The 26,605-nt window shown below is 38.8% G+C and overlaps 1 protein-coding gene across 3 annotated transcripts in view; it reads right to left on the minus strand.

The window, feature by feature from the left end:
- HOOK3 (hook microtubule tethering protein 3) overlaps positions 1-26,605 on the minus strand; it is a 133,891-nt gene that overhangs the window by 13,038 nt on the left and 94,248 nt on the right. For 2 of the 3 annotated variants that reach the window (XM_010330228.3, XM_074383814.1), the window contains exons 16-21: positions 18,835-18,922; positions 14,363-14,397; positions 8,818-8,900; positions 7,143-7,243; positions 4,355-4,459; positions 4,112-4,183 (exon numbers count right to left, since the gene is read on the minus strand). In XM_010330228.3, the coding sequence (XP_010328530.1) occupies positions 4,112-4,183; positions 4,355-4,459; positions 7,143-7,243; positions 8,818-8,900; positions 14,363-14,397; positions 18,835-18,922 (484 nt within the window). The remainder of the gene's footprint in view (positions 1-4,111; positions 4,184-4,354; positions 4,460-7,142; positions 7,244-8,817; positions 8,901-14,362; positions 14,398-18,834; positions 18,923-26,605) is intronic. The other variant, XM_074383815.1, reaches the window with a different exon arrangement.

Consider the following 26,605-nt stretch of genomic DNA (forward strand, 5'->3'; position numbering starts at 1 on the left):
CACCTGCTCTAAAATAATAAAAAATTTAGCTACGCATGATAGCATGCCCACAGTCCCAGCTACTTTGGAAGACTGAGGTGAGAGGATCACTTGAGCTCAGGAAGTTGAGGCTGCAGTGAGCTGATTATACCACTGTACTGCAGCATGGGAACACTGCAAGACCTTGCCTCAAAAACAGTAACAACAACAAAAACAAAAGAACTGAGAGCCGTTGTTTAATCTCAACAATGACTGAATGCAAGTAAATTGCTGGGCATAACTGAAAGCAGGCAGCAAGGAAGAAAAAACTAATCAAGAGGCAAAAAGAGAGCCAGGTGGAAAAGCCAAACTACAGGATGCAATGTACTATGTGCAGAAGACAGAAAACTGGAAGATACATCACTAGCTAGTTTCTAGGGAAAACATAGGTTCTGATGTTGTATTTTTTCTTTTCCTCATTTTTTTTAGATAGAGTCTTGCCACTAGCTGCCCAGGCTGGTCTTGAACTCCTGGGCTCAAGAGATCCTTCCACCTTGACCTCCGAAAGTGCTGGCATTGCAAGTGTGAGCCACTGTGCCCAGTCTCAGCTTTGCATTTTTAATACAATTTCAGTCTATCCTATCAACCCAAAAACACAATATTTTCCAAATGACAAAAATCTAAAACACATTTTTAAGCTCAACTTGAAATCAGAGCATTTAAAATTTTGAATAAATTTGACAAATATTTATTGGTAATCTTAAACTTATAAATTTGGCAAATATATATTAAAATTTATATTTTATTTAAATATTCTAATTTTTGCACTTTCACATTTCAAACAGTTTATTAAATTCTTCACACAGGTTAAAGACCTCAGTATAGGGTATTCTCTGAGCTACTTAATACTTCTTCCCACCACTCATCATTTCCATTTTCATTTAAGTTATGAGACGCAGAACTTTCTGAATGTAAGCATGATGGTTTACTTATCTGAACATAACTTCGGGGAGTCTATTTGGCATTATTCCTTCACTCTCTGAAGAGTTAAAAATTAGAACTTTTTTTTAAAATTTTTTGAGACGGAGTCTCACTCTGTCTCCAGGCTGGAGTTCAGTGGTGAGACCTCAGCTCACTGCAACCTCCACCTCCTGGGTTCAAGTGATTCTCCTGCCTCAGCCTCCCCAGTAGTTGGGACTACAGGCGCATGCTACCCACCCAGATAATTTTTGTATCTTTAGTAGAGATGGAGTTTCAACATGTTGGCCAGGATGGTCTCAATCTCTTGACCTCGTGATCTGCCCGCCTCAGCCTCCCAAAGTGCTGAGATTACAGGCGAGAGCCACCAAGCCCAGCCAGGACTATTCTTTAGAACCACTTCACAGAATAAATCAATCTGGTTCCGTAAGAAACACAGTATGTGAAGTCATAAAAATCAATCAAGAATATGAATTATTGGGCAGGGCGCAGTGGCTCACACCTGTAATCCCAGCACTTTGGGAGGCCAAGGTGGGTGGATCATGAGGTCAGGAGTTCAAGATCAGCCTGGCCAATGTGGTGAAACTCTGTCTCTACTAAAGATACAAAAATCAGCCAGATATGGTGGTACATGCCTGTAATCCCAGCTACTTGGGAGGCTGAGGCCGAGAATTGCTTGAACCCAGGAAGCAGAGGTTGCAGTGAACCAAGATTGCACCACTGTACTCAAGGCTGGGCGACAGAGTGAGACTTCATCTCAAAAAAAAAAAAAAAAAGAAAAAAGAAAAAAGAAATTATTATAAGGCCTGAAATGCAGAGGTCCAGGATTGCTAACACTAAGCTTCTGGGAGGACAGGGAAGAGACAGAATATTTTAAAAGACAGGAGTAATTCCCAGAGAATTTCCTTAAATATATAGTTTTATTTTTTTCTATTTTTTGAATTTTAATTTTCAAGAAATCCGTATTTGTTTGTTTTCTGAGATGGAGTCTCGCTCTGTTGTCAAGGCTGGAGTGCAGTGATACGTTCTCAGCTCACTGCAACCTCTGCCTCCCAGGTTCAGGTGATTCTCCTGCCTCAGCCTCCAGAGTAGCTGGTATTACAGACACCTGCTACCACACCTGGCTAATTTTTGTATTTACAGGCATGAGCCACCACACCAGTGTCTATTTATCAAAAATAGTATTCTAACTCTTGATACAATTTCCTCTTTGGTTTTTAAATTGCAGTAAAATCTTAGATACGTAATTTTTTTTTTCTTTGAACAGAGTCTCACTCTATCACCCAAGCTGAAGTAGAAAAGTGCAATCCTTGCTCACTGCAACCTCTGCCTCCCGGGTTCAAGCAATTCTAGTGCCTCAGCCTCCTGAGTAGCTGGGACTACAGATGTGTGCCACCATGACTGACTAATTTCTGTATTTTTACAGAGGGGAAAGACCTCCGTCTATTTTGACACAGGTTAAAGACCTCAGTCTATTGCAAGGGCATTCTCTGAGCTATTTATTATCTCTTCTCAGCACTCATCATTTCCCTCAACCATCACTTCCATCAACCTCTCCTTCCTGAGTTCAAGTGATTCTCCTGCCTCGTCCTCCCAAGTAGCTGTATTTTTAGTAGAGATAGGGTTTTACTATGTTGGCCAGACTGGTCTTAAACTCCTGACCTCAGGTAATCTGCCTGCCTCGACCTCCCAAAGTGCTGAGATTATAGGCATTAACCACTGCACCCGGCCATAGATATTGCCATTTTGACCAAGGCAAACATAGATGTGAAAATAATATATAATGAAATTTATGAATTTTTGATGGAGATTAAATCACAATGTTCAGAGGCCAGACATTAACCTTTAAGAGGCAATATCAATTATAACTGTAAAATAAAAACAATGGTACTGTGCCATAACAGAGCTACAGGGTCACAGGGAGATGTTAAAAGGAATCTGGGGCCAAGTACGGTGGCTCACACCTGTAATCCCAACACTTTAGGAGGCTGACGCAGGCAGATCACAAGGTCAGGAGTTCGAGACCAGCCTGACAAATATGGTGAACCCGTCTCTACTAAAAATACAAAAATCAGCAGGCATGATGGCAGGTGACTGTACTCCCAGCTACTCGGGAGGCTGAGGCAGCGAATCACTTGAACCCAGGAGCCAGAGGTTGTAGTCAGCTGAGATCGTGCCAGTGCACTCCAGCCTGGGTGACAAGGCAAGATTCCGTCTCAAAAAATATAAAAATAAAAATATAAAAGGAATCTGGTCCCATTTCTTCATTTCTTGTCTCAGATAACTTTTTATTTTTCTTTTTTGGGAGAGAGAGTCTTGCTCTGTCACTCGGGCTGGAGTACAACGGTGCAATCTCGGCTCACTACAACCTCCCCTTCCCAAGTTCAAGCGATTCTCCTGACTCAGCCTCCCGAGTACCTGGGATTACAGGCATGTGCCACCATGCCCAGTTAATTTTTGTGAGTTAATAGAGATGGGCTTTCACCATGTTGGCCAGGCCGGTCTCTCCTCCTGACCTCAGGATCCACCTGCCTCGCCTCCCAAAGTGCTGGGATTACAGGTGTGAGCCACCACACTCGGCTAACTAACATTTTTAAAAAGGCAGAAGTGGTCTTAAAAACCAAAAGGAAGACAAAGTCTTGGGAAAATACTGAAAGAAGTGCAGCACTCTTTAAAATCCCTAACTATTCACATCCCAACCAGGATGCTAATGAGCATCAGTTTTTGTGTTGGGATATTCCATTTCAAAACCTCCAGTGGTTCCGGGTCTGATAATGTGAACATTTTCCAAACCCCATGAGATAAACTACCCTCAATCAAAGTACCATTTTGCAAGACACTGAAATAATCTCACAAAACAAAAACTATTGCATTTGTTTAGATGGTATTAGTGTCCCTTCCCTTACAATAAAGTCTCTGAGGGCCAGAAATTAGACTGACATTTATCTTTCTATCCTCTAGAAATAATGATGTTTTCAAAATGCTCTAACCCTGTTTATGGTGGTTCTCATATCAGCTTTTCAGTTCAGAAATAGCATTAAGATTCTGTTAGTGTATGTAAAGATAGTAATTATTTTCATATTCATTTGGTAGAATGACTTCTACAGTAAAGGGAATGTTAAGTAATATATATTCATTGAACTTTTCATTATTCTCCGAAATACTATGTTCTTACCATATTGTACCAGGCACTAACAATATATTTTTCTTCCATCTCTCTTTGACTCTTTGTTTTCTCATATTCTTTCTAAAAAAACAAAAGTACATATAAATATGTAAAGATATAAAATAACTCAATATAAATAAAATACTATAAATTAATTGTTAAAACCCATGGACACAACTGTAAAATATAACAAGGCTCCCAGGACGTTAACATCAAAATGAAATTATTTTATTATACAGTATAGTAGACTACCTCTAATGAGTGAAACAGTCGGTCTCGTTCCTGGAGCTGATTTTTAAGAGCTTGTATTTCTGGTGCTGCTCCTTGATTCTGTTTAGGATCTAAAGTACGAATAACCTGCAAAAAATAATAGAAAATTTTTTAAAGTCTCAAACTTAAAGAATGTAACATTTGATAAAAAAAAAAATTAGTATTTTTTTAAATGAAAGAATAAACTTATGAAAAATCAAAGGTTATCTTACAAGGGTATTTTAAAAAGTAAATGTGGCCTGGAATGGTGGCTCATGCCTGTAATCCCAGCACTTTGGGAGGCTGAGGCAGGTGGCTCACTTGAGCTCAGGAGTTTAAGACCAGCCTTCACAACACAGTGAGATCATCTCTACAAAAAATACTTAAAAATTAGCTAGGTGTGGTGGTGCACCCATAGAGCCCCAGCTACTTAGGAGGCTGAGGCTGGAGGATTCCTTGAGCCTGGGAGGTCGAGGCTGCAGTGAGCTGAGATTACATCGCTGTGCTCCAGCCTGGGCAACAGAGCAAGACTCTGTCTAAAAAAATTTAAAAAGCAAATGTATGAAATAATATTAACTGTAACTTTAAATAAAATTTTCTGGGGTATATAATATTTGTACAAATATAAAACTTTTTACCTATATAAATTCCAATTATAAAAAGTAATTCTGGCTTAAAATTAATAAACGCAGTTATGTACCATGTAACAATGTTTCAGTCAACAATGAACCACATATATGATGACCACCATCATACTGTAAAGGAGCTGAAGAATTCCTATCACACAAATACCGTTGTGTAACTATTTCCTTACACTGTTTAGTACAGTAATGTGCTGCACAGGTTTTCAGCTAGGAACAATACTCCGTATCATATAGTCTAGTTTTGTACTAAGCTATATAGCATCCAGGTGTGCCTAAGTATACTCTGCAATGTTTGCACAATGACAAAATTGCCTAAGAATGCATTTCTCAGAACGTGTCCCTGTTGTTAAATGACTTGTGTCTGTACAGCAGACACTGACAGTAGTCTACTCTTTTCCGTTCCCTCTAATCTAGTCTGCTAGCCTTCTGCCTCTAATCAGATATGTACTTTGGGGAGAGGGTCCTGACTAGTATAAGCCTGTCGCTGTGCCCATCTCTTCCTCTGCTGGCAATCCAGCTTGGCATGGACATTGGATGTGATTATTCTGGCTGGCCAACGAGAGGACTGCTGGGAAAGGTATTTTTACTTCTTCACTCAATATTTTTATTTAGTTTTATTTTAAAAGATAGAGCCTTGCTCTGTTATCCTGGCTGGAGTACAGTAGTGTGATCACAGGCCACTGCAGCCTTGAACCACTGGGCTCAAGTGACTTTCCTGCCCCAGGTTCTTGAACAGCTAGGGTTATAGCTGCTTGCCACCATGACCAGCTAATTTTTTTTTTTCTTTTTAAGATAGAGATTTGCTCTTGTTTCCTAGGCAGGAATGCAATGGCACAATCTCAGCTCACCACAACCTCTGCCTCCTGGGTTCAAGTGATTCTCCTGAGATTACAGGCATGTGCCACCACACCCGACTAATTTTGTATTTTTAGTAGAGACATGGTTTCTCCATGTTGGTCAGGCTGGTCTTGACCTCCTGACCTTGGATGATCAGCCCACCTCGGCTTCCCAAAGTGCTGGGATTACAGGCGTGAGCCACCGTGCCTGGCCATGACCGCCTAATTTTTAAAAACATTTTCTTTGTAGAGATGGAGTCTGGGTATATTGCCCAGACTGACTTCAAACTTGAAAGGGTAGAATAAAAACCCATTTACCTTTAACCTAGAGCAGGCGTCCCCAAACTGCGGCCCCCTGAGGCCATTTATCTGGCCCCCTGCCGCATTTCAGGAAGAGGCACTTCTTTCATTGGTGGTCAGTGAGAGGAGCACGGTATGTGGTGGCCCTCCAATGGTCTGAGGGACAGTGAACTGGCTCCCTGTGTAAAAAGTTTGGGGACGCCTGACCTAGAGTCACCAATTGCTTAATTGCCATATTTGATTTCTCTACACACACACACACACAGTTACTTATTTGGGAGACTATTTTTTAAAGTCTCCCAAATAAATTATTCAGATCTCCTAACATATAACCTTTAAATACTTAAGCACGAATCTCCTTAGATTAAGGATATTAACCTATATAATCACAAACCATCATCATCTGTAAGAAAACTGACCCCCTAACCCTCCATCTAGGACTCAGAGGTGAATACATTGATTTGGCAATTAGCAGAGGGTAGGGGTCCTCTTTTCAATGGGTCCCTGTGCTCTCCCACACTCCACAGTCTGTTGGTCTGTTCTTGTTTTCTGACAGTGACTTCTATTCTAAATTCGGGAATTACCTGATGGTTTTTTGAACATGTTATTTAGTTTGTTCCAATAAACCTCATTTTGCCTGTGAACTGGAACTAGAAGGTTACTTAAATTCAGGTTAACTATTATTTACAGTGATACTCCATCAGGAGGCACAGTATATCAGTTGTCCCATCATTAGTTAGTGCTGTTAATTTTGTTGACTAGTAAGGCGGCAAGTGCCACTCATTTCCCACACAAAGTACATTTTCCTCTTGGTAATTAGTAAGTAACTCATGGAATGACCTATTTTGACCACTGCTTCTTGCTCAGGTTCTTTTTATTTGTTAAAAGATTTGTTCTTCTGAGAGTTTTCTGCATAAGAAGTTGTGGTAGTGTCAATCCATTAGATTTGAGACTTCACTGAAATGTGATCAGAAGGTAATAAAGTGAGATGCCTCCAAAATTCATACTTACACTTTTGGCTTTCTCTAAGTATTTTTTATATCGTTCTTCCATTTGCTTCATTTCCTCTTCTTTCTTTCGTAAAGCTTCTTGTAATTCTTCAATTTTTAAGGCTGCAGATGAGACACAGTACTATATATATATATAAACATATATTTAGATTATAACAAATATATATGAATTGTCATAATTTTTATTTTTATTTTATTTTTTATTTTATTTTTTTTTTGAGACAGAGTTTCGCTCTTGTTACCCAGGCTGGAGTGCAATGGCGCGATCTCGGCTCACCACAACCTCCGCCTCCTGGGTTCAGGCAATTCTCCTGTCTCAGCCTCCTGAGTAGCTGGGATTACAGGCACGCGCCACCACGCGCAGCTAGTTTTTTGTATTTTTAGTAGAGACGGGGTTTCACCATGTTGACCGGGATGGTCTCGATCTCTTGACCTCGTGATCCACCCGCCTCAGCCTCCCAAAGTGCTGGGATTACAGGCTTGAGCCACCGCGCCCAGCCTTATTTTTATTTTTATTTATTTATTTTTTTGAGACGGAGTTTCGCTCTTGTTACCCAGGCTGGAGTGCAATGGCGCGATCTCGGCTCACCGCAACCTCCGCCTCCTGGGTTCAGGCAATTCTCCTGCCTCAGCCTCCTGAGTAGCTGGGATTACAGGCACGCGCCACCACGCCCTGCTAATTTTTTGTATTTTTAGTAGAGATGGGGTTTCACCATGTTGACCAGGATGGTCTCGATCTCTTAACCTTGTGATCCACCCGACAGGCTTGAGCCACCGCGCCCGGCCCAGTATTTATTTTAGATTATAACAATTTAAAAAACATTTTAATTGACTAACAACAAATAAGCTGGTCTATTTTTATACATAATTTTCTTCTAAAAAAATTTAGATTTTTAATATTTTTTACAAAAAGCTTTTCTTATAAATAAAAACTCCAATATGGATAAACAAAATGTGATACATATATACATTATAATATTATTCACCCTTACTTATGATACATGCTGTGACATGGAGACACTATGTTAAGTGAAATAAACCAGATACAAAAGGACAAATATTATATAATTCTACTCACATGAGTGACCTAGAATAGTCAAATTCACAGAGACAGAAAATGGAATAGCAGTTATTAGAGGGTGGGAAGAGGGAGGAAGGGAGAGTTATTGTTTAATGGATAAGAACTTCTGTTTAAGAAGATAAAGTTTTGTAGATGGTTAACAGTGACAGTTGCACAACAATGTCAGTGTCCTTAATGTCGCTGGACTATACAGGAAAAATGGCTTAAAATGCTGTGTTTTGGCCGGGCGTGGTGGCTCATGCCTGTAATCTCAGCACTTCGGGAGGCCAAGGTGGGTGGATCATCTGAGGTCAGGAGTTCAAGACCAGCCTGGCCAACATGGTGAAACCCTGTCTCTACAACAAATAAAAAAAAAATTAGCTGGGCAGGGTGGCTCATGCCTGTAGTCCCAGCTACTAGGGGGAGTTAGGTGGGAGGATGCCTTGAGCATAGGAGCTCAGGTTGCAGTGAGCTGTGATCATGCCATTTACTCCAGTCTGGGCAACACATCCAGACGCTGCCTCAAAAATAAATAAATAAAATTATGTAAACTCACTATCACTATGGCAGTATACAGCAAGCCCATTTAAAAACTATCCTAATTAAGAAAACTCACAGCTGTTGTTAAATCTTGGCTCGAGATCTTCAATAATGGCTCTCTTCTTCTGTAGTTCATTATTGGCTTCATGCAGCTTCTCTCTGTAACAAACAGGTAAATGTCACCTACTACTATTTCTCCCATTTTTTCCACTTCGAAGATCTAGGTTCTTTATACTTGGATTACACTTGCATTGCATACAAGTGATATGAAACAAATATGAAAAGACAAAACATGAATTTAATATATTTAAAAAATAAGTAAAAAGTAAAGACAAAAAAATTCCTTTTTGTTTGAAAAAGTAGTTATTTGTTTTACACAGACGTGCATAAAGATAGGATAAAGATTTTTTTCTAGGAATAATACTACTTAAATAACTTTGTAAAGGTTTTACCAGGCAAAATCTTGTTGCAAAAAAATGAAGTTCTAAAAATAAGAATTAACAAATAGAACACTACATATCAATAAAAATAAATAAATAAATGACACATGCAACCACATGAATAGATGTCATAGAAAGTTGAGCAAAGGAAGTCAAAGGGGTAACCATGTATGATTCCGTAATGAATGGAAGATGATACAGATCAGCAGTGTGGCTAGTTTTGGGGTCAATCTACTGGGAGGAAGAATATAGAATCCTGATCGGTTGCTAGATATATTACCTATGTTGATCTGGGTCAACTATATATGTACGTTTGGGAGGCCTTGGCAGGTGGATCACTTGAGGTCAGGAGTTTGAGACCAGATTGGCCACCATGGCAAAACACAATCTCTGCTAAAAATACAAAAATTAGGCAGGTGTGGTGACAGGTGCCTGTAACCCAGCTACATGGGAGGGAGAACTGTTTGAACCTGGGAGGCGGAGGTTACAGTGAGCCAAGATCGCGCCACTGCACTCCAGCCTGGGTGACAGAGTGAGACTCTCTCAAAAACAAAAACAAAAACAAAAACAAAAAAACCTAGGAACTTAGGACATGTCTTTTATGTGTCATATTCCGATATAAATGCATTTAAATAATTAATCGAAAGTGAGATATTTTTCCCCTGGCATTTGTACAGTATGCATAATTCTCCCTTTATCGTAGTTAATACGGTACTATGTGACATAAATAGGGAAGAGAGCTTGCAAAAATGGGAAGATACAGAAAATCACTAATTAAAAAAATAGAGCACTTTGTTATGTCTATTTCTGATCTTTTCTATGCACAAAGCTTAAATAAACCTTCTCTTTCTCAATATTTTTTGAGGATGTGACATTGTGTGCATATATGACCTATGACAAAGAACATATACAATATAACAGTTTAAATAATAATAAGGCTGGGTGAGGTGGCTCACGCCTGTAATCCAAACACTCTGGTAGGCCGAGGTGGGTGCATCATGAGGTCAGGAGATTGAGACCATTCCGGCTAACACAGTGAAATCCTGTCTCCACTAAAAATACAAAAAATTAGCCGGGCATGGTGGCACGTGCCTGTAGCCCAGCTACTCGGGAGGCTGAGGCCTGAGAATCGCTTGAACCCAGGAGGCAGAGGTTGTAGTGAGCCAAGATCACGCCATTGCACTCTAGCCTGGCAACAGAGTGAGACTACGGCTCAAAAAACAAAAGATAATAATAAAACTAAGCCCAATGAATCACTACCATGTTAAAACAAACAAACAAACAAAAACAACAACAACAAAAAACAAACAGAAATTGGCTGGCCACAGTGTTTCACGCCTGTAATCCTAGCACTTTGGAAGACCGAGGTGGGTGGACTGCCTGAGCTCAGGAGTTCAAAACTAGCCTGGGCAACATGGTGAAACCCCATCTCTACTAAAATACAAAAAATTAGTAAGGCATGGTGGTGCATGCCTATAGTCCCAGCTACTCAAGAAGCTGAGGTGGGAGAATTATTTGAACCCAGGAGGCAGAGGTTGCAGTGAGCCAAGATGGCAACACTGTACTCCAAGCTGGGTGACAGAATGAAACTGTCTCAAAAAAATTAAAAAAAAATTAAAAAAATTAAAATAAAAATAAATAGAAATCATCCCAAAAACTTAGAAGTCACACGTGTCTCTATATTCTTCCCAGAAGTAACCAAAGTCCAGAATTTGAATCGTTCTCATGATTTTCACGATGGTTTTATTGTCTTTATGCTGTTCCTAAACAATATATTGCTTAATTATGTGAAATTTAAGTTTTATACATTAATCATTATGTATTATTCTGACTTGCATTTTTCACTAAACACTATGTTCTTGAGATTCATCTGTGTTGATGTATTAGCCACGGTTTATTTCACATTGCCCCTATTGTTTGGTATTCTATTGTTTGAATATACCTCATTCTATCACTTTCCAACTGGTGGACATTTGCATATTATTTTTACTTTTCTGTGATTACAACGTTCTTCCATACTTTCTTCTATATGCCTCCTGGTATGCACAGACAATATTTCTAGGAATCTAGGATATATATAGTGGAACTGAGAGGTCACATAATATGTGGCATGTTCAGGTTTACTAAGCAGACTGATGTATACTCCTACCAGCAGCGGATGAGAATTACCATTGTTTAACATCTTCAGCAATACTCAGTACATCGGATTTTTAAAATGTTAACAATTTGATGTGTAAAATGGTCTCCACTGCAGTTTACTTTTTTTAGACAGAGTCTCACTTTGTCACCCAGGCTGGAGTGCAGTGGTGTAATCTCAACTCACTGTAGCCTCTGCCTCCCGGGTTCAAGTGATTCACTTGCTTCAGCCTCCCAAGTAGCTGGGATTACAGGCATGTGCCAACACACCCAGCTAATTTTTGTACTTTTAGTAGAGATAAGGTTTCACTACGTTGGCCAGGTTGGTATTGAACTCCTGACCTTGAGTGATCCACCTACCTCGGCCTCCCAAAGTGCTGGGATTACAGGCATGGGCCACTGTGCCCAGCCATTTTTTTTTTTTCTTGAGACAGAGTCTGGATCTGTTGCTCAGGCTGGAGTGCAGTGGTGTGATCTTGGCTCACTGCAAACTCTGCCTGCCTCAGCCTCCCAAATAGCTGGCATTATAGGCACATGCCACCATGCCCACTAATTTTTGTCTTTTTAGTAGAGACAAGGTTTCGCCATGTTGGCCAGGCTGGTCTGGAACTCCTGACCTCAAGTAATTTGCCCTTCAGGGCCTCCCAAAGTGCTGTAATTATAGGCATGAGCCACCACAGCTAGCCTACTATAGTTTTAAATATGCATGAGACTGGCCATATTTTGAGATATCTGTGGCCTCTGTGGTGGGCTAAATTGTGTCTCCTAAAAAGACAAATTGAAGTTTTAATTCCTAGGATATGTCAATGTGTCATTATTTGGAAATTGGGTGTTTGTAGATGTAATTAGTTAAGATAAGGGCACAGTGGATCAGGGAAGGCCCGAAATCCAATGATTGGCATCCTTATAAGAAGGTCACGTGAGACACAGACATACAGTGAGAATAATGACATGTGAAGGTAGACAAAGAGACTGGAGTGATTTGTCTAGAACACCAGGACTGCTGGTGGTTACCAGCAGCAACAAGGAGCACAGAGCAGATTGTCCCTGCAAACCTTGAGAAGGAACCAGCCTGCTGCCACCTTGGTTCTTCTTCTAGCCTCCAGAACTATGAGAGAATAAATTTATGTTGCCATAAGCCATCTAGTGTGTGGTAATTTGATATGGCAGCTACAGGTTCCATCTTCACTAATAAATCCTTTCTGATGAAGATTTTTCACCTTGTAAATGACTGAACACAGAATAATGGGTAGACGGCAGTTTTATGAAATGACTATTTTTTGCCATAAAGAAATGAGAATTTTTTTTTAAAAGGATAGAATTCAGTACTAAGTTCTCATTGCAGGTAATCTCACAAAAGGCAAAAGTAACATCTTCTGTTCTAGTACAGTAAGACTCTAACCACTGCTAGAATTGCTAACAAATCTGTTGCCAGGAGTAGCTTGTGTCTCCCACATTTACCATTTAAAAATCAAAAACTGGGTAGCATGAGGCAAACTGCCAGATAAAAGAATTTCTTTCTCATCCTAGTAGAATAAATCCAGATTAACTCTGTGGTACTCAGGATGTCTGGTTTAGCACAATGTAATGTAACATTTTAACAGGCTATCTATTCATGGTCACTAATTCAATCCTTTCAAGGCGTTTTGCTAGAAAACAACAAGGAGGATTAAAGTTGTTACTGGGTGGAAGAAAAATTATGAAACATTTCTTATATTGTCAACCTCAGCTATAGATAAAGAGAAATGAAGATTTCTTCTTCATGAAAAAACAAATGTGAATATTTTAAAATTCATCTCATTGGGTGCAGTGGCTCATGCCTGTAATCCCAGCATTTTGGGATGCTGAGGCGGACAGATCACCTGAGGTCAGGAATTTGAGACCAGCCTCACCAACATGGAGAAACCCCATTTCTACTAAAAATACAAAATTGGCTGGGTGTGGTAGTGCACGCCTGTAATACCAGCTACTCAGGAGGCTGAGGAAGCAGAATTGATTGAACCAGGGAGGTGGAGGTTCAATCTACCTCCCTGGTTCAATATTTAAAAAATCTACTGACAAGCTTTTATAGACTTTAAAAAATTTACTTAAAAAGGAAGATTAGATTGGGTGTGGTAGCATGTACTTGCAATCCCAACTACTCAGAAGGCTAAGGCAAGAGTATTGCTTGAGGCCAGGAGTTCAGGTCCAGCCTGGGCAACATAATGAGACCCTCTCTCTTAAATTTTTTTTTTTTTGAGACGGAGGTCTCGCTCTTTTGCCCAGGCTGGAGTGCAGTGCTGTGATCTCGGCTCACTGCAACCTTTGCCTCCCGGATTCAAGCGATTCTCTTGCCTCAGCCTCCTGAGTAGCTGGGATTACAGGTGTCCACCATCATGCATGGCTAATTTTTGTATTTTTAGTAGAGACGAGGTTTCACTGTGTTGGCCAGGCTGGTCTCAAACTCCCGACCTCGTGATCCACCCGCCTTGGCCTCCCAAAGAGCTGGGATTACAGACGTGAGCCACCGCACTGGCGAAAAAAAATTTTTTTTTAAATAAAGAGAGTAAGCTGGCAATACTTCAGAGCTGGCAAGCTATAGCCCATGGGCCAAAACCAGTCTGCTGCCTGTTGGTATCTATAAAGTTTTACTGGAACATGGTCACATCCATTAAGTTTACATATTGTCTATGGCTGTTTTCAAGCTACAACTGTAAAGCTAAGTGGCTGTGGCAGAGACCAGCTTTGAAAGCCTGAAGTAATTACTATCTGACCCTTTATAGAAAGAAGTGTCTGATCCATGATCTAGAGTGTCTCAAACTCCTATGATTGTAAATACTATCACAAAGACAGAAAACCCTGAAGTCTCATTTGAGAAAGAAGTTCTAAAGCAGTCATTATTCTGACCTGAGAACCTTGGGTGAAAATGCATATATTAATATGCATTATAATTTTTTATTTCTTCAAGGACCACCTGTGCCACCATCTAGACACTCCGTATCTACCTAACACAAAGCATGTGTATTCTACTGTAGAAGAATTAGCCTCAACAGCTTTTATACTTACAGATGTTCTTCAAGCTTCTTTTTTAGAAGGACTGACTAAAAATGAAAAACAAAACTAGTTTATTACCTCACATTTTAGCTAAAATAGTATTTTTTAAGTTAAAAGTATAATAGTCATTAATTTTTTGAGCAAGCTCTCAGTAATTTGTTTGGTCAAAGAGCTCAAAACACACAATGTACCCCAGTTTAAATCTCTTTATAAAGGAAGAGAGCAGCCCCTAAGCGATGACAATCAGTATAAAATACCCACAAGCCTGGATACATAAATTCTCTACTTACAGTCAGGCAAATGAATAAAATAGGAATTAAAAAGCAACTTAATTATAGACCTAATATTCCTGGATATGGCAGGCAGACAGGACCATAGTAATAATAAACTTCCCTTAAAACACTTATCTGCTATACTGTTTTTCTTGAGTCATAATAAAGTATTGGGTCCATTTCTACAAATATATCTGACTTAATTAGTGACCTACGAAAATACACATGTTACAAATAATTTTTGCAACGATGGGAATGTGTAGAATGGCAAATGCACAGCCTTTAATATGTCGGAGAATGCAGCTTTCACCAGGTAAAAAAAAAAAAGTCTCCTGAAAAGCAGGAGATCAAAACTGACCTAAAAATAAACAACATTCTCTATAAGACCACTAAATTTCATAATTAAACACTTATCGAGTACATACTATTAATAAATTTTATGAAATATTTCATATTGAGATAAATGGTTATATAATTAATTCAGCCAAAATCCAACTAACATAGGCTTATAAAACAAATTGTCCAATAAATCAACACCAGCGATGAGGGAAAAGGAACCCTCACACTAAGTTCTTTTGATAATGATTACCATAATTTTTTATTCATTTCCATTCTAACACAGTTCTGTAATACTTCAAATTCACTTCTTTCCTCAATATGTTAACTATAGTTACATCAGTAGATCCACATGTCCTCTATCACTGCTCCTCAAATATACAAAAATATAACCCTATTAACTTTATTTATTTTATTAAAAATTTAAAATATAATAAAGATGGGGTCTCACTTTGTTGCCTAGGCGGGTCTCAAACTTGTGGGCTTCAGTGATCCTCCCACCTTGACCTCCCAAAGTCCTGGGATTACCGGCGTGAGCCACTGCGCCCGGCCAACTCTATTAACTTTCAATTACTGCTCATTTCTTCTTTAGCACAGGGCAAAAGGTAAATACTTTTTAGAAACTTCAGTTCTGTACTTAAGTTTTCATTAGACTCTAGCGGAACTTTAACTCTAAGATGATATATAATAAAATAGTTAAATGGGTGGTTAATAAGCCAAACAATGCTCTAAATCATTTAATAAACACTGTTATATGTAAATCTCACAGCCTGTGTAGTAATAGCCCATCTTACAGTTGAGGAAGGGCAGGCTGGAGAACATTTAGTTGCTTTCAAGTGGCAGATCCAAAACCAGGTATGCCAGACCCCAGAGCCCATGCATGGCCTTCACTTCCAGGCTTCCAATGTTACAGTGCCTCTCCAAACTAAAAACTGTTTCTACCAAAGCATGGGGCAGCAGGAGGGTAGACTGCATCCAGATAATTTATACAAACGAATAAATTATAACGGGATGGAACACGAATGAGATGGGGAATAAAACCAAGAGCAGACTTCTCTTTGACTGACTCTTTAACATTCTGATATCCTTTGAATATCTTAATTGTAAAGGCCCTAAACTTATAAGGCAAATAATCCAGTATTCATTTTGCACAAAACTACCTTAATTAAAATTTTCCGTACCATCAACTATGATGGCAGTCTAAATCCAAAACTGCTCACTATATAAAAATGAAAAGGAAGCCATACTTACAATAGCCTTGAGCAGAAACCATGCCAAGAGACAGAGAGGACAAATTAGTATGAAGCAAACACAGCAGCCGAGAGAAGGAACAATTTAGCAATTCATGAACTAAAAGGTATGCACTTTTCTTCCCCTGAGATGGAGTTTCACTCTTGTCGCCCAGGCTGGAGTGCAATTGCAAGATCTTGGCTCACTGCAACCTCCAACTCCGGGTTCAAGCGATTCTCCTGCCTCAGCCTCCTGAGTAGCTGGGATTACAGGCACCCGCCACCATACCCAAATTTTTTGTATTTTTCTTAGAGACAGGGTTTCGCCGTGTTGGGCACGCTGGTCTCAAACCCCTGACCTCAGGTGATCTGTCCATCTCGGCCTCCCAGAGTGCTGGGATTACAGGTGTAAGCCACAGCGCCCATCCAAGATTCACACTTTTTAAAAAGAAATGTACATTTTTCTTTTTTCTACAGTCTCCTCATCCTGTCTTGTTCTCTGAAGTTTTATATATTGTGGCTAGCTCAAATTATCCATACAGCTGGATATAACAATGTTTTTCTGCTTCCATGCTAAAAACAAATGACATTAAAAAAATAATAAAAATGTTCAACCCCTTCTACTCTGACTTAAGATCTCATGAAAAAACTGTGCTTTTGATAACAGAAGCTGGAAGAAATTATGTTTTCTTCTCCAGAGGGGACTACTTCCTTCGGCAGGTTGCTTTATGTGTTGCACATTCCCAAGATGCAACACTCTAGGTTACAGGAAGAGAAAAGTTAAGACAAAAACATAAAAAAAAATTGCTGGGCAAGAACCACGTATCCTGTATTGCACTGTTTATTTTTCTAAGCCATTTGGAGGCACACTTTCAGCTATCTGAATCTTTTCTACATGTAGAAAAGAGTTCAGAGCAAAGTTCTGCTTAGTTTACTGCAAGACATCTGGACAGTCATATAAATGGACTAATTTATGTAAATATTACTTGACAGGGTTGGCATCTCACTTCTGAAATACATTCTGTTAAAGTAATGGCCCACAGAATAGTTAATTAGATTGGATAACCATAGTGATACCTAATCAAGCTATGCCAAATTATCTTTTGAAGAAAAATGCTTTTATTTATGTGTTTTTATTTATGTTTTAATGTAAGAGAACCATGCACAATGGCCATCATTGTAACACTGAAGTGTAAGGTGATTCTAATATTTTGCCATTTTTATTTCCTGTGTACCACATGCCCTTCCTCCCCTCCCATAACAAATCAATAAAAGTCTCCTATGAATTTAAGAGACCAGAATGGATTTCACATTTATCTCAGTTTAAAGGACCTAGTGATTTCACTGAATTAAAAAATGTTCACCACTTTAGGTCATCTGTAAGATACTTAGACTTAATATTTTAATACACTAATGGTAATTTGGTTTCACCTCTTCGTGATTTAGCATTTTGGATAAAAACATGTTTTAAATTTTAATAAAGGCATAAGGAAGCTTAAATGTTGGTGACAATTTTAGGAATCAGAAATCAATCTGGGAATCTAAGAGAAGGTATGCCAACTTACAAAAGGATGAGCTAACATTACACATGTTAGAAAGAAGGGAATGCTGCCAATATACAAGAGATGATGTCTGGAGAAACTCATTAAACAAGGCCATGGCTGAGCTTTTTGTATCTAATATTCTCAAGTTTTAAGTAACATATTTAACTTCTTTTCCTTGGTTCTTTCTGTTTTTATACCCTCTTATGTTAATAAAGCTGAACGGAATTGGTTACATCTATAATTTGGAAGTTAATCCTCCACAAAATGACTCTATCAATGGAAACAAACATTTATGCTCAAATGCCAAAGTTAGCAAATTACATTGGTAACAGGAAAAAAACAAAACAGCTGGTTGAAGCAAAGACTGATCACCAAAATTTAGTTTTTTCTCCTCTTTACACTATTTTTGAACACTCGAAGTCTTAGTTCTGTTGTTTACTATTCATTAAATATACAGGATTTGCAAAATTTGACTTACTTAAACTTTTGTCAGAGACTGATGACTGTGCTACCCGAGCACTGTGATAGAAGGTTAACATGCAGGTGTGAAGAAAGGCAGTCCTTGGCTAATATATTTACCCTATTCTAATCAGAGTGTGCAGAGCTATGACAGAGACACAGTGTGCTGGGGGATGTAAAAAAAAAAAAAAGGGCCAGTGTTGGGGAAGCGAAGGAGTAAGAGGGATTCAGAAATATAGAGATAATGCAATTCTAGGGACAGCATTATTTTCTTAAATCACTTTTACATTAAAAATTTCTACTTGAACATTTCAAATTTCCCCTAGCAATTTTTTTTGACCAAAGGTGGAAAAACACTTCATCTTTGAATACTGAGTTGAGGACATTTAAAATATAAAGCCTCAATTAATTCAGTTGGTAACTATAAATAAACTTCTAATTCGCAGCAGAGTGAATCTGAAGAAACAATAAAGTAGTATCTGGTCCTTTTTATAAGAAATGTTAGTATAAAAGAAAACACTGTTTCTTTTCTATAATCAATACAATACTAAATTATTTTGATAGAAAATATCAAATAAAAAATAAAAGTTATTTCTCAACACTGTGAAACTGATGGACTATGATTGGTGCATATTAAAACTTACATCTTCTGCTTTCGAGCCTTGATCCTGTAAAGATTTTTGCAATTCTTCAACTTGTGACTGTACTTCCAAAAGTCTTTGATTCACCAGCCTAGAAATGAAATGTACATTAATTTTCCAAGTGGTGACTTATGTATGCCTTTTTTCCTTAGGTTGTCATATTAGTTAGAAAGTGTAATTAGCAAAATAAAGTCTCCTGTTACAGCAGTTGTAGTACAGTAGTGGCCTAACGTGATGAGTAGCAGCTTATTTTTCTGATTTTTTTTTGGTACTGCCTGAAATTTCAAATGACTTCCAACACAATGTTTGGATAGGCACATATTTTAGAACCAATGTACTTAGGCATATTTATTTCTCTGAAGTTTACTTCAATACATGTTTATGAAGACTATGTGTCAAAGATTGTGCTCAGCACTAGTATTAAAAGATCTCTGTACCCAGGCAGGGCATGGTGGCTCATGCCTCTAATCCCAGCACTTTGGGAGGCCAAGGTGGACAGACAGTCTGAGCTCAGGAGTTTGAGACCAGCCCGGGCAACATGATGAAACCCCATCTCTACCAAAAATACAAAAATTAACCAGGCATGGTGGTGAGCACCTGTAAGTCCCAGCTGCTTGTGGCGCTGAGGCGGAAGGATTGCTTGAGCCCAGGAGGTTGAGGCTGAAGTGAGCTGTGTTCATCCCACTGCACTCCAGTCTTGGCAACAGAGTGAGACCCTGACTCACCCAAAAAAAAAAAAAAAAAAAATCCCTGAACTCACGGAATTAAAGTCTCAGGGGGAGGCAAAAGTGTAAAAAATAAAATACAATCAGATAAAAACTTCAAAGTAGTACAAAGGTGCCTACAAAAATAATAGTTGGTCAAAGAAACAATAACTGTCTGGAGGATTTAAAATACGCTGAACTTGAAATGAGACTAGAACAATAAATAAAACACCTGTCGGTTAAGGGCAGAAAGGAGATTCAAAACAGAGGTCAGTATGTCCAAAGTATGCAGAAAAATGAGAGGATGCAGTAAATTTAGGAATGGTATGGAGGCAAGTATGTTACGAGAGGAAGAATGGCTGGAGAGAAGGAGATCAATACAACCCTGTATAGAATGCCAAGTGTTTGCTGGGATTATCCTGTAACCAGTAAGCCTCAAGTCAGGCTCAAACTGGAATAACTCAGACAACCTTCAACAATGGTGATTTCACAGCTTGACTTTTGTTTCTTTTTTTTTTTGAGTTAGAGTGTCAATCTGTCACCCAGGCTGTAGTGCAATGGCGTTATCTCGGCTCACTGCAATCTCTGCCTCCTGTGCTCAAGCGATTCTTGTGCCTCAGCCTCCTGAGTAGCTGGGATTACAGATGCATACCACCATGCCTGGCTAATTTTTGTATTTTTACTAGAGACAGGGTTTCACTATGTTGGTCACGCTGGTCTCAAACTCCTGATCTCAGGTGATCCACCTGCCTCGGCCTCCCAAAGTGCTGGGATTACATGTGTGAGCCACTGTCCCTGGCCCACAACTTGACTTTCATAAATTCTCTAGGTCATGATGCCACATTCAAGAGACCAACTTGCTTCCGAGGTCTCGGGTGATATTGAAGGACTGAAAGAAGGGGAAAACACGGTCAGACAGATCATACAGGTATTATGTCAGACAGATTACTTTAGTTTTAAAATGGAAGATATTATTAAAAAGGTTCAAGAGCAGGCATGAAGATGAGAGGAAGCTATTATTACTAAATATGCCTGAAATAGAAAGGCACAGTGGAGGAACTATCTTGAGAAAAGGCAAAAGAATACAAGGATTTTGATATTCACTGAGGAAGGGAAGACAGGAGGAACAGGATGAGAAAGAAACACAAGGATCTCATTTTATATTTGTTGAAAATGAAATGCCTAGAAATCTGTCAAACAGCCAGATACCTCAATCTAAAGCACAAAGACAGAGCCGAACATACAGATTTGGGAGCCATTTGGAGTTAACTGAGGCCACAAGCAAAGACGTTATTGTCTAGGAAGAGTATGAAAAATAGTGTAAAAGACTAACAAAGATGGCCCATGGAGGATCAACCAAGGGGTAGAAACAGGAACCTCGTCCTGAAGAATATCAGACAATGAGAGAGAATATAAGAGAAGAGCATTATTGAAAAAAAAAATGTGAAGAAAGATGAACTGAGTAACAACACTGAATATAGTAGAAAGATGAGAAAAAATAACATCTTGAGTGCTGCTACTAGGCTGGCCATTGAAGAGATGACCAGTTATCTTAGTAAGAAATAATTTTTTCTTTTTTTTTTTAGAAAGAGAAAAAGAATAATAAGAAAAAGAATAAAGAAGAGGAAGAAAGAGAAAGAGGAAGAGGGAGAGAGAATGGGGGTATTGCTTTGTTGCCTGGGCTAGAATGCAGTCTAAATATGGGTATGCCTATAATTGTCCTTAATAATGGAGACATGAAAGAAAATGAGGGAAGAGAGTAACAAACAAGGAGCCAACCAACATTTCGTTTAAACTTCTAAGTTGATATGATGTGGTACTGGTAAGAGTGTATATTTTGTGTAAAGTGGAGAGTTCTATAAATGTTAATTACGTTTACTTGTTCCAGATCTGAGTTCAAGTCCTGGATATCGTTGTTAATTTTCTGTCTCATTGATCTGTCTAATATCAATGTTGAAGTCTCCCACTATTATTGTGTGGGAGTCTAAGTCTCTTTATAAGTCTTGTATGTCTGGGTATTCCTGTATTGGGTGCGTATATATTTAGGACCTTTAACTCTTCTTGTTGTTGCATTGATTCTTTTATCATTATATAATGTCCTTCTTTGCTTCTTTTGATCTTTGTTGCTTTAAATACTATTTTATCAGAGGCAAAAATTGTAACTTCTGCTTTTTATTTATTTATTTTTGCTCTCTGGTTGGTTGGTAAGTCTCTCTCCATCCCCTGTTTGAGTCTTTGTGTATCCTTGAATGTGAGATGGGTCTGGATGCAGCATACAGTTTTAGTTTTTTGTCCAAATTGCCTGTCTGTCTTTGAATTGGGGAATTTAGTCAATTTAAATTCAGAATTAATAATGATATATGTGAGTTTAATACTGCCATTTAATATTAGCTGGCTATTTTGCCCATTAGTTGATGTAAATTCTTCATTATATTGATGTTCTTTACTTTTTGGTATTTTTTAGAAAGGCTGATACTGTTTGTTCCTTTCTTTCTTTTTTTTTTTTTTTTTTTTTTTTTTTGAGATGGAGTTTTGCTCGTTACCCAGGCTGGAGTGCAATGGCGCGATCTCGGCTCACTGCAACCTCCGCCTCCTGGGTTCAGGCAATTCTCCTGCCTCAGCCTCCTGAGTAGCTGGGATTACAGGCACGCGCCACCATGCCCAGATGATTTTTTGTATTTTTAGTAGAGACGGGGTTTCACCATATTGACCAGGATGGTCTCGATCTCTTGACCTCGTGATCCACCCGCCTCGGCCTCCCAAAGTGCTGGGATTACAGGCTTGAGCCACCGTGCCCGGCCCTGTTTGTTCCTTTCTATGTGTAGTGGTTCTTTCAGAAGCTCTTGTAAAGCAGGCCTGGTGGTGATGAATTCTCTGAGTGCTTGCTTGTTCACAAAAAACTTTATTTTTCCTTCACTTATGAAGCTTAGTTTGGCTGGATGTGAAATTCTTGGTTGAAAGTTCTTTTCTTTAAGGATGTTGAATATTGGTCCCCACTCTCTTCTGGCTTGTAGCGTTTCTGCTGAGAGATCTGCTGTAAGTCTGATAGGCTTCCCTTTGTGGGTAACCTGACCTTTCTCTCTGGCTGCCCTTAGTATTTTCTCCTTCATTTCAACCCTGGTGAATCTGACGATTATGTGCCTTGGAGTTGCTCTTCTTGAGGAATATCTTTGTGGTGTTCTCTGTATTACCTGGAGTTGAATATTACCCTGCCTTACTAAGTTGGGAAAATTTTCCTGAATAATATCCTGGAGCATATTTTCCAGCTTGGATTCATTCTCTTCGTCACATTCATGTACACCTATCAAGCGTAGATTAGGTCTTTTCACATAGTCCCATATTTCTTGGAGACTTTGCTCATTCCTTTTTATCCTTTTTTCTCTAATCTTGTCTTCTAGTTTTTTATTTCATTGAGTTGGTCTTCGACCTCTGATATCCTTTCTTCTGCTTGATCAATTCGGCTGTTAAAACTTGTGCATACTTCACGTAGTTCTCGTATTGTGTTTTTCAGCTCCATCAATTCACTTATTTTCCTCTCTAAATTTTGTATTGTTGTTGACATTTCGTCAAACCTTTTTTCAAAGTTCTTAGTTTCTTTAGATTGTGTTAGAACAAGTTCTTTTAATTCACAGAAGTTTCTTATTATCCACGTTTTGAAGCCTGCTTCTGTAATTGGAACCCACTCGTTCTCCATCAAGCCTTGTTTCGTTGCTGATGAGGAACTGGGATCCCCTGCTGAGGAAGAGGCGTTTTGATCTTGGGTATTCTCAGCCTTTTTTGACTGTTTTCTTCCCTTCATTGTAGATTTATCCATCTGTGGTCTTTATAATTACCGTCTTTGTAATTGGGTTTCTGAGTGGACGTCCAACTTACTGATTCTCAGCGCCGAAATCTGAGCAACCCACTGCACCGACTAAATCAGCGGCGTTAAGATTGATGGTGCTTTTCTGACTCTGCACCAAGAACTGACGCTCTGAGGCGCCAGCAAAACCGCCTCGCCGGTCACAAGAGTCGCGCTGGCGACCCGTGGGGCTCCTCTGCTGGGAATCTCCTGGTGCGTGAGCAACAAGAATTCATGTGAAGGTGTGGCGTCCTCTCCTTCTTTGCGTTTTCACTGGGAGCTACAATCCCGAGCTGCTAGTGATCAGCCATCTTGGATCTCTCTCCCCCAGTAAGAAATAATTTTGTGAAATGATAGTAGTAGAAGCCAGACTGCTCCAAATTAAAAACAAAACAAGGCAATGACTGTTTGGAATTCAAACAGCCAAAATGTTTAATAAGAATTTTTTTTTTTTTTTTGGAGACGGAGTTTCGCTCTTGTTACCCGGGCTGGAGTGCAATGGCGTGATCTCGGCTCACCGCAACCTCCGCCTCCTGGGTTCAGGCAATTCTCCTGCCTCAGCCTCCTGAGTAGCTGGGATTACAGGCACACGCCACCATGCCCAGCTAAAGAAATTTTTTTACTTAAATTATAAGAAATTATAGCTTTATAATTTAGAAAGGACCTCAGTAAAAGTTTAATCAAAACTATAACAACTTTTCACATCAAGGTAAAAATATCTGAGTGGTTTTGAGTAATAAAAGAATAAATTATCTTAAAAATCCACATTCAATATGGGACACAGGTCCATAAACACACTACTAATAATACTGTAATACTGTTCAATCTTTCCAGAAAGCAAAACAGAAATCCAACTAAAAGATTAACTATCCATCTTAGTCATTTTTGAGATTATTTCATCAAACAACACTGTAAGCCTACGAGGTGGAAGCCACTGTATACATCATAAAACACAATCCAGTGTGCTCCAAGATGTTCTTTGGAATGGTTTAAAACAGCTAAATCCCTCAATGGGAAACAGATGAGCAAAAGTGGTAATATAATTGTTAAAGTATGAAGTATGTAAGCAGCATAACTATAAGAAAATATATATTTTAAAATGTACATCTATAAATACTCAAAAAATTGAAGTAATATCAAGCATATTCTCTAAACACAATAAAACTAGAAATCAGTAACAAAAGAAATTGTGGAAACTATACAAACACGTGGAAATTAAACAATATGTTCCTGAATGACCAGTAGGTCAATGAAAAAAATCAAGAAGGAAACAGAAAAATTTATTGAAACAAATAATAATGGAAACACAACATACCAAAACCTGTGGGATATAGCAAAAGCAGTACTAAGAGGGAAATTTATGGGTATAAGCACCTACATCAAAAAAAGAGAAAACTTTCAAATAAACAACCTAACAATGCCACTTAAGAAACTAGAAATGGAAGAACAAACCAAACCCAAAATTAGTAGAAGAAATAATAAAGATCAGAGCAGGCTGGGCACGGTGGCTCACACCTGTTACCCCGGCAATTTGGGAGGCTAATGTGGGAAGGCCACTTGAGGTCAGGAGTTTGAGACCACCCTGGCCAACATGGCAAAACCCCATCTCTACTAAAAATAGAAAAATTAGCCGGGTGTGTTGGCGCATGTCTGTAGTTCAAGCTACTCCAGAGGCAGGAGGATCATTTGAACCCAGGTGGTGGCTGCAGTGAGCTGAGACCACGCCATTGCACTCCAGCCTAGCAACAGAGTGAGATTCTGTCTCAAAACAAACAAATAAAAAATAAGGATCAGAGCAGAAATAAATGAATTTGAAATGAAGAAAACAATACAAAAGAACAACAAAACAAAAACCAGTCTTTTAAAAAGATAAATTAAATTGACAAACCTTTAGCCAGACTACGAAAAAAGAGAAAAGACCCAAATAAATAAAATCAGAGATGAAAAATGAGATATTACAACTGATACTGGAGAAATTAAAAGGATTATTGCTGGTTACTATGAGCAACTATATGCCAAAAAATTAAAAAATCTAGAAGAAATGGATAAATTCAGAGACACATAAAACCTACTTAGATTAAATAATGAAGAAATCTGAAACCTGAACAGACCAATAGCAAGTAATGAAAATGAAAGCATAATAAAAAGTCTCCCAATAAAGAAAGGCCCCAGATTTGCTGACCTCACTGGCAAATTCTACAAAACAATTAAGGAAGAACTAATACCAATCCTACTCAAACTATTCTGAAAAATAGAGGAGGAAGGAATACCTTTAAACTCATTCTACGTGGCCAGTATTACTCTGATACCAGAACCAGACAAAGACACATCAAAAAACAAAACAAAATCAGAGGCCAGGCACGGTGGCTCACACCTGTAAATCCAGCACTTTGGGAGGCCGAGGCAGGCAGATCACCTGAAGTCAAGAGTCTGAGGCCAGTCTGGCCAACATGGTGAAACCCTGGCTCTACTAAGCCACGGCACTCCAGCTTGGGTGACAGAGTAAGAACCTATCTTTAAAAAAAAAAAAGAAAGTATAGGCCAATGTAACCAATTGATATTGATGCAAAAATCCTTAATAAAGCACTAGCAAACCAAATTCAACAACACATTAAAAAGATCATTTATTATGATCAAGTGGGATTGATCCCAGGTATGCAAGGATGGCTCAACATACTCGTATCAACTAATATGACACATTATATCAACAGAATAAAGGACAAAAACCATATAATCATTTCAATTGATGTTGAAAAAGCATTTGATAAAATTCAACATCCATTCATGATAAAAACCTTAAAAACAGTGGGTATAAAAGGAATATACCTCAACATAATAAAAGTTACATACGAGAGACTCAAAGTTAGTATAGTACTGAATGGGGAAAAACTAGAAGTTTTTCCTCTAAGATCAGGAACAGGACAAGGATGCTCACTTTCACCGTGTTATTCAAACACAGTACTATTAAGTCCTAGCTACAGCAATCAGACAAGATAAACAAGAGAAAGAAATGGCATCCAAATTAGAAAGGAATAAGTCAAATTACAAATCAACTTACAAAAATCAGTAACATTTCTTTTCTTTTTTTTTTTTTTTTGAGGCAGAATCTTGCTCTGTTGACCAGGCTGGAGTGTAGTGGTGTCATCTTGGCTCACTGCAACCTCCACCTTGGGGGTTCAAGGAATTCTCCTGCCTCAGCCTCCCAAGTAGCTAGGACTACAGATGACCA

The sequence above is a fragment of the Saimiri boliviensis genome, chromosome 13 (genome assembly GCF_048565385.1).
Source record: "Saimiri boliviensis isolate mSaiBol1 chromosome 13, mSaiBol1.pri, whole genome shotgun sequence".
Classification (NCBI taxonomy): Eukaryota; Metazoa; Chordata; class Mammalia; order Primates; family Cebidae; genus Saimiri; species Saimiri boliviensis.